The 12,121-nt window shown below is 40.5% G+C and overlaps 1 protein-coding gene across 5 annotated transcripts in view; it reads left to right on the forward strand.

The window, feature by feature from the left end:
• Window positions 1-12,121, forward strand: part of LOC132916389 (3-phosphoinositide-dependent protein kinase 1) — a 408,115-nt gene that overhangs the window by 271,097 nt on the left and 124,897 nt on the right. For 2 of the 5 annotated variants that reach the window (XM_060976328.1, XM_060976329.1), the window contains one exon: window positions 4,310-4,357. The exons of 2 other annotated variants lie outside the window; for them this stretch is intronic. In XM_060976328.1, the coding sequence (XP_060832311.1) occupies window positions 4,310-4,357 (48 nt within the window). Of the gene's footprint in view, window positions 1-691; window positions 774-4,309; window positions 4,358-12,121 lie in introns of all 5 variants that reach the window. One more of the 5 variants, XM_060976337.1, reaches the window with a different exon arrangement.

Below are 12,121 nucleotides of genomic sequence, written 5' to 3' on the forward strand. Positions count from 1 at the left end.
GCAGAATCTTCTGCCCCAGGATTTTTTTCCCTCGACATGAAGTTGATCCAAGGCGGACTAGTGCGAGCAGTTGGTTATCGATCACGCGACACGCGTCAGTCTAGACAGATTGACACGGTAACCTATCGGTTAGCCAATAATACTGAAACCTTAGCGGGTCGCGACGACATGTTCCGTAGCCTGTAGTACACCTCAGCTATGCTAAGTTGCGTGAACAACCAATCTGTCAAGCCAATGCTGAATTTCCGGCAATAATGGGGAAGCCTTACTCGTAGTTCCTTCACCATCAAAGGAGGGATACTGTTAGACACCGTAGCGATCCGTTCGTTGTGGCGAATAATTTGACGGATGGTTTTCGCGCGGTGAAACGTCACGCGAGGGTAGTTTTCGTCGAAATAGATTCGACGATTGCGGAAAATAATTTACGGCACAGAAACTGCTCACTATGGCGATGATGGATACGTAAGTCGGTCTGAACGTGGTCTGTTGCGATTTTTCGTTGATTATTCGGGGTGGGAGTGTAACGAGGAATAGGGGTTGGGCTGCGTAATTGCATTTACTCGGAGATAAGACGCGTGTTTTCGTAAAGCGTAGCGATTGTAAATGAATGAGCATCGTTCTTCTATCGTTGTTTCGCGACTTTGTTGTCTTTGTATAACGATAACATATAATCAAATACTTTTTGCGACAGCTTTCAGTTGAAGTGCGACTCGTGACAACAAAGTTGGCCCTCCGAGGAACATTGGTACATCGAATCTTGGAAATGAAATTGCGTGAGTTGATTAATTTCGATCTCGTACTTGGTGTACTAACAATTCGTCACTTTCGTCAGAACCTTTCACAAACCTCTCTGTCGAATTATTATTTATATTTATCTGCATAGGTTCTTTCAAAATTGACTAACATTCAAACTAACAAATCATCCATTGAAACGACAAATTATTGAACCATGGAATTTCCATTAGCAGATCGGAAATTAATTTTGTCAAATTTGTTTCGGATAATTTCTAAATATCTGGATAAAAATAGTCTATCGCTTTTTGCCCCTTTACCTATCAAAACGTGTCTGTTCGGTTAGAAGCTGATCCTGACCAACACGCAGAAAGCCGCTGCCCGTTCTGGTCTTCGCTGGAAATCACGGCGGTCGTTGTCTCGTAGATCCACGCTCTCTTTGCTCTTTGCTCGTGGTCCGATGCTGAAATTCGAGTGCCTCCGGCTGCCGCGGTTCATTCATCATCCCGCGCAACGGAATCCACATAAGTGGAACACCTTTCATCCATCACGTCTCCGCCGCCGCGCCGGCCTCCGAGCACGGCCAGACGGCTTCATCCGATTATCCGGATCCGCGGGCCTCGATCTTTATTTCGACCGTGTCCGCTTTCTCCACCGCGCGCGCACGTGCGTTGTTAGCCCCCTCCAGAGATGTTTACATGTATTCGCTAAGGTTCCCTAGAATCTACCGCATAGATCATCCGGTTCTTCGTAGGATGGTTTCATTAGCAGCCAAGATTAGTAGAGAATTCATCGAACCTTGGTTCGTCGTTAAGCTTGTGTTTAATTTTTTCTAGTATTGATGTGTATCAAGGTTGATTTATTATCGCGACGCTTCTAGAATGTTTTGTGTTTGTTGCGAATTTTAATGAACCGTATGGTAATTAAGGTATCCATTCTTATTTTCTTTCGTCGGTTGCTTTGGATAGCGAGTAGTTTTAACGAGGTCGATTCTTTTGCGCGTTTTCTGCATTTTTATCGTGGCCTGATATTTTCTGGTGCAACGTCGTTACCGAAGTTCTGTTCTACCGCTGGCCAATACCGCGGCTCGAAGTGCCGTTGATGAGTTGCAAAATTGTTTTATCCGTAGAACCGAAGTCGACTTCAATAACGTGTAGCAGCTCTCCGCTTTCGTTTCTAGTAGAATTTGTTTTCGATAAGATTGATTTATCGTCCGCGATTCTTGCCATTGTTTCAGCTTTCGCTCGGGAAGATTGATAGTTTTCGAAGAAATGGCTGCAACTTCTTCTTCCACCGATGTACACTAGACGTTTTTCGTTGTAACATTAAAGTAACAATGCTTCTGCAGAATCATTAAAAATGCAAAGGAATGAACGAGTCTTCCACGAGTCGTTTGTCATCCGGCAAATTGCAACCGTTGAAAAATTCGCCGCCGTGGCGCCCGCGTTTGCAACTCGTAAAATAAACACCTATTTTCTCCGCTCGAGGACGAATAAATCTATCGACGGAGCCGATCATCGGATAAAGCCGGCAGCGATAATTAATTTTCTTGCAATCGGATCCTCGACACGTTCGCAACCCGCTTCTCTACCGTAGAATTATTTGCATAAGTGAAACCAGTTGCGAAAGATAACGCGCAAGGGTACATCTAGGAATCGGTGTCCGTGTCGCATTCGTGGAACACGCCAGGCCTCGTTTCAAACTTTTTTCACGATAATGCCTGACGAATGGAGTCTCGTAAACATAGTCTCGTAAATAGGGATGAGCGATTCATCCATCGTTCTTCATATTCGAAAAAATTTGAAACAATAACGCGTAGAATCAAACGTACGATAAACACTTATTATTCACGTTATATAGTACCACGTCAGAATAATTTACTTATAATTCTCAATGAGAATTGATTGTAAAATTTTTACAAATAAAAAAAAAAAAACAAAAGTAACGCGTGATCTGAGACAAAGAATTAACGAGATACTTCAAATTTTTCTTTTTTGAATACGAAAGTTTCTCGAGCTTTCGCTTACAGAATAAGTAAATTCATCTCTGTCGTTTAATGTACCGTGATAACACTGTAATTAGATTTCTAAGAATTACGTCATCAGCTCGTAGCCTTAAAAGTTATATGTTTGGAATGTAAAGAGGGTCAAGCAGTGAAAACACAGACGTGGAGAGTAAGCAAACGAGGAAGTTTCGGATATACACCGAACCGAGGTCGGGAAGGTGTCTAAAATCAGAGGAAAACGCGCACAGTTGTGTTTTCTTTCCGCGAATTCGTGTTCCCCGAAAGCGGAGCGATCTTTTACAACGAGGTCAAGACTTTAGAGTGGCGTTCATCGAGAGCCACTCGATTTACGCAATCTCGCGTTCGACAAACGAGCGGCCAATTTTTTCCGGGAAACTATTCGCGCGGTGATTTACGAAAGCCACACGGCGGGCGGTTAAACGCGCGCGGCCACATCGTTTGCCGATGCAAATCAATTTTTAGACGCAAAAGCGGCAGTTGTTCCTTGAAAAAATCTTGTTTTTTCCGTGGAATTGTAGCTACGGATAAAATGAAATCTCTTGAAATCTTTTGAAAATTGTATCCAGAAAAACGGAGGAAATAAATACCGATCTCTAACAGAAAAACGTTTTGTAAATCGCTGCAACGCCTTATTTTCTTCCTCGACGCTTACACTATTGAGTCATTGACACGTTATTCAAGAAGTTTCAGACCATTTCAACGAAGCTGGGAACGATTTCGTGCCGATTTGTCCAAGTCGTTCCTGCTCGAGATCCGCGAACCGGTCCGCGAAATCGGTTCCCGAAATCCTAGCGTTCCGCGAACCACCGTAAATCCGTTTATTGCGCGTTGCCTCGCCTTATTATCTGCCCACACAGCCGCACCGAAAATACATTCCAGGCCATTCCTTACCACTTTGAATCGCGTTCAGTTGCGTCGAATTGCGCCGCGCTTGCGTCCGCCGCGATCCTTATTTGCACGCACTCACGGATCCTCCGCGGGTGTCTAGTTGCGACTCGATGGAACACGACTAAACCCTTTGCCCAAGGAATAGGTATTTACAGTGTAGACTCTATGGTCAGGGCAAAAGCAAATTTGGATCACTTTCTATTGTCTTGAAACGGTAGCGCGTCACAAATCTCACTACTTCAATTTCTATGATAACTTTATTTAATAGGACTTCTACTACGTTTACGCACGATAAGATAGGAATGTTTGGAAGTGATGGACTTAGGTTAAGTCCCTTGATTGTAGCCTACTGTATTTGTTAAGTTATTTGGTATTGAAGATCCCAGTTAAAATATGCCCGTTCTACCATTCACATTTAAATTTACCGCTATGGTCTCTTCGAAGCTATAATGAAATTTTCTTAAACGAAAGGTAAGTTTCACCATCTCTCGCTTAAACCACAATCATAAACCACAGCGTAAGTTCATCGACTAACTCCAAATAAACAGAATTCGTTCACGCTTCTCAATCAGAATCTCAGTTCGATTTTCTTTCAATTTCCTTTCCTTTCTTTTCTAACACAGTAATACCTAATTTACCACGTTCTTCTGTTCTTCCTTTCAGGATTCCGACGCGGACAGCGATTCTAGAGTTGCATGTAATTCCGTAATCGTAAGTAGAGCACAGGCTACTTTATTTCCGTGTTGTCCCTTCCGAGGTAAATATCCAACGTTTCCCCGAGGATCGGTTCGGGAAAACGTGCTAGACAAAAGAGCGAACGCGAGAAAACTAGTCACGTTTGTTCGAACACTGTATAGGGTTTACTTATTTACTTTTATCGTACGATCGTGTGCGTTGATATTGAAAAACGTGGCTTCTCGAAAGCCGCAAAATGAACGCACGTGTCGCCAAGAGGACGAATTCCGAGGTATCACCTTTATCCTTTACCTTGTCTTCCAAGATTTCACTAAGGATTTTTGCAAATTCTACAAACTCTACTAGCTTATTGCACGAGGCGACGGCAATAAGGTGTCTTCTTATACGAACATAAAATAAAAAGTTAATAGCATCTTATAGAGAAAGAATTCGAGAATTTCTATCACATAAATTATTTTTTAATGTATTTATCACGCATCAGTGATTTTGTTCTCTACCTCTTTCTTAATTATAGGGAACACGCGACAAAGAGCAGGCCTCTCGATAACCTACATATTTGAAGTTCAACTGTTACAGTTAGAAACATAAAAGTCGGAAGATCGTTTGTTTTTTCTCGTTTAGTGACTAAAGTTTAGTCTGACGGAAGACCGACGTTGTAATCGTAATTCTCCAACATCACAGCAGCGGTAGTTATTTTAAATTGTTCCTATTATTACCGAGTAAATATTATTTCACTGTTTTCTCTAATTATAGCGAACGAATAATTGAACTCGATAAGCCGTGTTCGTGAAACTCTAATGTTTATCACGGCTTATTTTGTAAACAAATTTAATCTGGACATGAATCGACGAGAGTCGAAAGTTAAATTTCCGTTTCCTGTTAAACAACACCGTGACACCGATAAAATCGTGTATCGACTGATTCATGAATGATAAATCCAACATCAAACAGAAACAACAGGATGAAGGGGAGGGGAGTTTTTCGAACAAGAGGAATACATCATCTACAGAGAATTCCAAATTAAAAATTTGTAGCGTTGACAGGAAATTGAACAACAATTTGTGAAAGAAATACCAGCAGATCCTAATAAATTACCACGAATTATCGTGCTTCTTAAAAATAGGTGCTACCCATAAGTTAACTTTTTACATTCATGATCTCGTTTTAAGCTTCTTATCAATTCGTTCGACATCAAAACAAGCTTTCTATTGAACTTCGCTCAATTTCTCTCAAAATAAACACTTAGTCGTTTTAATTAGCTATTTTTAAAGGATCCTTGAATCTTTCCAATTACGTCATATTAAAGTGCTCGCGTCTGATTATAAAATGACATCAAAATGGGAAAGTCAACGAAAATGTACGATACTTAACGAGCTTCTCAATCGACAGAATTACCTCACAGAATTACCAAAATTCACATTATATAATATCAGTGCGCTATTCAGAGTTATTCAAGAGAAAGGGAGGTAAATTGAATTGTATGCGACTGCGACAAAAATGTTGCGCGAAACTCGGCTGGTGTAGCGTCGACAAATGGCGGCCACCGGCTGAAGAAAGCTCCTCCGCCTCTCGATATACCGGTATCTAGCTACGTTTCGCATAAAGACGGTCTTCTCCCCGTTGCCCGTCTTCCATAACCCCGTTGTTGCCTCATCCGACAAAAGGCATTGTTCTTGCGAGGCGGCGCAACCGAATAATTGCCTTATCGACGCGGCGCAACTTTCCTGAATTGCGTACTTGTTGCACCGGGACCGGCTCCCTTTACGCTCCGTGCACAGCCCTCGCGCTCGCAACTTCTCTTTCAGCCACGTGGAACCACGTCGACGGGATACGAAGACGCGATACGTTTCTCGTATTTCAACCCCCTGCTCTCGCGCTCCTCCCCTCCTTGTCCCATTTCCACGCCAGAGACATATAATACAGCTACATAGATTTCGAAGCGTCGACTCAAGGGCGGGAAATTAAGTAGAAAATTGTTCCTTAACCTCTTAGGTACGATGCGGATGTCATCCTGTATTACGACGCGCCACTATAGTGGCTCATTCGCTCACCCTTTAAACTAAACGATCTTTTTCATTTGTCATTTGTTTCAATGTTTTATAATAGTGTTAACAATATACAGGCAGAATATATAGTCTTTGTTTTTCAATTCTTGCTTTCCGTTAAAATAAATATACCATTATTAGATGCTCTTTTTAACATGCCGATCCGTATCCTTATAATTTTTTAGAATCTTCAACCTGAAAATGTCGCTACAAAATAGAGAATGAAGAACAATTTGTTACAATTCCGAAACAGGCTTGGATCACTATAATATACAAAATACAAAATCAAAAAATTGAAAATTTTGGGTTTGAATATAATTTTTTATAGCTACCTTAGATTTAACAAAAAATCATCGTTCTACGTTAATTTAAAAAACTACTGCTGAAATAATGTAGGTACTAGCAGTTTTAAGGCGGAATTTCAATTTCAGACCTGTTCGTAGGCGTTACCGCATACGGTCATTACCCCCACTCCACAGCTGTACCTACGTCCTTCTTATACCAGAATTTTATAATATTTAGTAAAGCACGATCGAAATATTTTTCTGTAAACTCATTGTTTCTTTCTATAACTTATTTTTCGCATCTTTATTTCTTTACACAATGACGCTCAATTTCTCACGAGTTTCAAATGCATACGTCGCATTTCGAATGACTATTTAACTCCGTTAAATCCGATTAACACAGGTAATAAATTAATTTACCCAGAAACTTTTGCGAAGAAATACCGTTTTACGACAGTGGCTTCATACCTTTTCAAATGATAAAAATTGACATATTAATCAGCAAGCAATAAATTGCGTGAATCTTCGTTGGAGACCTTCATGAATCTGTTTAAATTTTCTTGTCACAAATAATCAACTACTCGATAACAATCGAAAAAGATTTTTTCATTAATCGAAATCCAGATCTTAATATGCTATAAAAATAAGATGAAATTACAATAAATAATCTTGTAAAATACAAACTATACATTACTCGGAAAAAGTGTTTCAAATAGAACTTGTCCTATTTCGAAAGGTACATCTGGCGATGGTCGCAGATCTCATCTAGGTGGACGCACCTCCGAGACTTGAGGGTGGCTTTTGTTTCTCTAAATGGTACGATGCAGTTTTTAGACACTATTCGATGCAATTTTTAATTCTCTACAGAAGAGTATACAGATACTTGATTCGAAAAATGAATAGTTTAAGAGATATCTTAAATTTAATATTGTAAGACTTGTATGTCTTTATTGGTTCCTATTCAATAATAATACTAATATATATACATATACAAAAATACAAATATATACACAAAATATATACATAAAAGTATCTCGCAAGAGATACTGATTACTCAGAATCGAGGTATCCCAACTTCAACCAGTGTTCTCCTATGTCTTTCGGGGATTCTCCCTTTATCCCATCCAATACCAAGCTCGCGGTCATTGTTTCTCCTGGCGAAGAGTCGATGTTCATCAAGAATCCTGACCGTCTCAATATAGTAAATTGGGCCACACGATGACTCGACGTTTGGTTCGCTTGTTCACGTACACCTAACAGGCGGATCTTCCTAGCCCATGGTAATATCTCCGCCAACTTCCGTGGCAACAACCGAATCGAACTGACTTTTCGGTGGGTTTCTATCCCATAGTCGATTAAAAGAACGTTGTAGCCCGTCGCGGTTTGTTCCAATAGAATAGCTCTGTCCCAAAAGCTAGCACCCACAAACTTTGCTAGCACGGCAACGAGCATTCCTGGTTTCAAATTTTCCTCCTTCGGCCAGTACGCCTTGGGCTGCGCCTTCATCGCTATACTGACTATTTCACTTATTCTGGGCTTGCTTTCGATGCGGACCCAAATGGTACTAAGCGTCTCGACTCGCACCACCCTGACACGAATCCCGTCTTGAAACCGCTTGTTCGTATGTTGTAAGATCTCCATGTTGCACAAATTTCGTCAAAAATTTCGAACCTCACTGCTTAGCTATACTAATTTGTCTGGTCACTTCACAGGGTAAGACAACACTTTGTACCTGCCAGGAACTCGGATCGCCCTCATATAGAGGGTGTGTAATAGTAAGGCTGCAGTGCTGCACTCTAACCATTTGTTTGTTTACCGTTTGAACTAAACGATCTTTTTCATTTGCCTTACTTCACACTTGTCCTCGCAATCTTTCATTACAGTGTTAACAATATACAGACAGAATATATAGTCTTTAACACGCCAGTGTCAGATATCAATTGTTGCTTTTCGTTAAAATAAATATACTTTTATTAGATGCTATTTTTAACATGCCGATCCGTATTCTTCTAATCCTTTAGAATCTTCAAGCTGGAAATGTCGCTTCAAAATAGAAAGCAAAAAACAATTTGAAAAACACTATCGCACAATGAGTGGGAAAATTGTAACCTGGGTCTGTGTGTCGTACCGTGCTGTAAAATATATCACACTCAATTGTATTATTAATCATTAAAATAAACCATTAAAGTTCAAGTATATGCATCATATTTTTCAGAAAAATTATAATTTAATTATCAAAAACTTCATTCCAATATGCTTGCGTAGAGAACAACATTATCCGTCACACATTGCGGTACTGTATCGTTTACGCGTAATTCGCGTCAAACTCTGCCGCACAGAGAAACAACTTTGCACAAAATTCAGCCGTATCTAAGACATTAAACGGGTTCGACTGGTTTAAAATTATTATGCTAGGATATAAATCAACCGATTGGTGAACTATCCGATCGATGGTTTCGATATAATGGATGTAACAGCTTCCAAATTGGTACTATGTTGCCTGAATTGCCGAACTTTATAATATCTTCCTTGTGTACACGGTTTAGCTGAATTTGGTTCGACTTTTCCCCTGTTCGTTCTATAGGTGATTGAAATTAGCTTTACCTTTGGCTAAACGATGATCGTGATAAAATTTATGGCCGTATAGAGAACGTGTAGCGAACCCGAGAGAATTTCTCATCGAAAACTTTCCGATCAATTTCCACCGTGCATTAATCTTTCTGCTCGTTTTTAAAGGTTTTTACAAAATTCGTGTATTTCACGGCGAACAGTTCTTTCGCGACAATGACACAATGCTAAGAACAAGTATTATCGGCTGAAATTTTAATGGACAACAAGGACGAGTGTAGGAGAGAAACAGATTGGGGGTGGTACGCGGAACAACGAGAGCCACGGAGAAAGGGAAAAAACAGGATGGAAAGAGCAGACTAACGACTATGAACGTAACTTATCTGCAACATGCAGGCGGTATGTATGCGTTCGCTCGTGTAAATTGTTTGGTTTATCTGTTCCTCGGTTGCTTCTTCTTCTTTTTGACGCCCACGGCCTGGAAGACCGGCCGAATGAAGAGCAGAAGGGCCACGTGCAAACAAAAATACGTAACATAAGTGCGACGCAACCGAACCCATAATAATCTCGCCAACTATCCTCCTGAAACTTTACGCAAGTGGCTAGAATCTCTGACTTGTTGCTCCTCTTCCTCTGTCAAAAATATTTCGTATATGGACTTTTTAAATAATGATAGATGTATCACATTTTCTGCTATAGTGGTTCTGCGAACTTTATTATCTTATTTGTTGGTAGATGTTTGAGCATGATTTTGTACGAAAAATTGCTAATCGTTAAAATTTACTGGCAATGAACAGAGAGCAGTCAAATACTGATTCTCACTCAATAGAAACGGAATAAGAAAGGAGTATCGCGTAATATTGTTTGTTCCAACAATCGTGTTCCCATTGTTAGATCGCAACAAGTTCAAGCTCCTAATACGACATAAGAAGAGGCACGCGTGGAATTTCTCGTAGATAATAACCGAATGCGCGATCCAGCCGGCTAATTAACCGAAATCGGCTCTAGTCGAGGCAGCGTGGAAAGAAAAGTGGATCGAGCCTCGTACAGAAAGTTCCGTTAGCGGTGTTACATAAAGATTTCTACCTAGTACTGCTATAAATAGGCCTAAATGCGCGAAGATGGATGCACAAGGAAAGGGACGACCTTGTCGCGTCCGTCTTCGTAGATTTCTAAGAAAAACGTATCGTTCCGCCAACCGAAGAACCCCAACAACGGCGGAAATAAAAGAAAAAAGGAATAAAAATACGACGTAGACGGCGCGAATGGCTCTAGGATACCGGGAAACGGTTGTGCAATTCCGTATAAACGCGGAAGATGTCCGATTCTGCTAAGAATAATAGATCTCCATCTTTTTCCCCTCGATACGTACGATTCGAATAAAAATCGTGGTTAAAGTAAAAAATAGAACTAACAGATTAAATATTAGAAAATGAAAATCCCGCATACCGTGAAAGAATCAAAGTATCAGCCTGAATGAATTTGAACGTTGATTTTCATTCGACGAGGTAAATTGTACCATTGAGGATCACCAAGTTTCCTAGTTCATGAATGATACAATAATTTTTTCTAACGAGGCTTCGTGATTGTTTCGGTATATCCTTGACGGCGTTTGTTAAATATCGAAGCGAGGATCTGCAGAAAAGACTAAGTTTGAATAATTAAATGGTATGTCGTGCGCGCTGTCAATATTGTATCTTTCATTATTCATCGTAGCTCGTACAAGTATGTCAACCATTTCCGTGATTGAAGCTTATAAGAGGAAACCGAGAATATATTCTCCAGTCATTGGATTATGCTAATGTGCTATCCCCGTCGTGTACGATCAATTTGGACTTTTACCGGACAGACAGTCTGTCGCGTCGGTTTCCAGCCAAACGACTCTCGATCGAATTTTATCGAACGAGTCGTACACGAGTCGAGAGGGCGTAGAAAAGAAACGACGATTTGTAGTTTCTTTCGCACTCGTTATTCTGCTCTTTCGAACATTCGTACCCATAACGAACAATGTCATTGAGTCACGGTCGTGGGACAGAGGAGCAACAGGAAGCGCTCTTCCCGTTTTTGTGTTGCTAAGGTCTTTTCTCGTTCTCCGCATAATCTTGATCGGAAACGATGCGCAGACAATCGCAGAATCTCGAATGGTAATGCAAGCAACTCGAGTGACCGCGCTTTGTCACCTCGTAGAACGTAACAATCACGACTACGCATAATTCTAGATACGCGAACTATTTAACAAAATAGAACCATCTTCTGGCGTTAAAATCTTTAGCAAACAAAATGGAAGTAATTCGTTCTTTGTTTTTAATTATTTTCTTAACGTGTCGTCGCTAAGGATTTTTCAAAAGTAAAGAAACTAGGAACTCGTCTCTCTGTATTCTCGTTAAATACACCCTCGAAATAGTTAAAAGCCAACAAAACGGTGTTTCCTATCGCGAAATATGCCACGAGTAGCGGAGTAGGTTTTATCAACTGACATCGCAGGAAATTGAGAAACATAACGATTCTCTCGGAAATCGCGGTGACATCCGGTATGGTCGAATTTTACGAGGCCTGTTAAGCTATGCAAGTGCATGACGTTTATCGCATCATCGTAGTTGAATGACGTAAACTTTTACGGTATCGCATCTTCCCAACAAAGCAATTTCAGTCTCGTTACGTCCTCGTTAAGAAGTATAGCCGAATAAGCATGGTAAAAGTGCTGCCAAACCAATTTGATCTGGCCGTATATCATTCGACAGTGTCTCGAAGAAAATCCCATTCAGTAAAGTGACAGACCGTAATCTCTACCTACAAAGGTAGTTACGTAGCAATTACAAACGCAATTTACAGTTTAAGCTCCATTTCTCTACTTACTGAAAAATTATGAAGAAAATTGCGCA

Source organism: Bombus pascuorum, chromosome 2 (genome assembly GCF_905332965.1).
Source record: "Bombus pascuorum chromosome 2, iyBomPasc1.1, whole genome shotgun sequence".
Lineage (NCBI taxonomy): Eukaryota > Metazoa > Arthropoda > Insecta > Hymenoptera > Apidae > Bombus > Bombus pascuorum.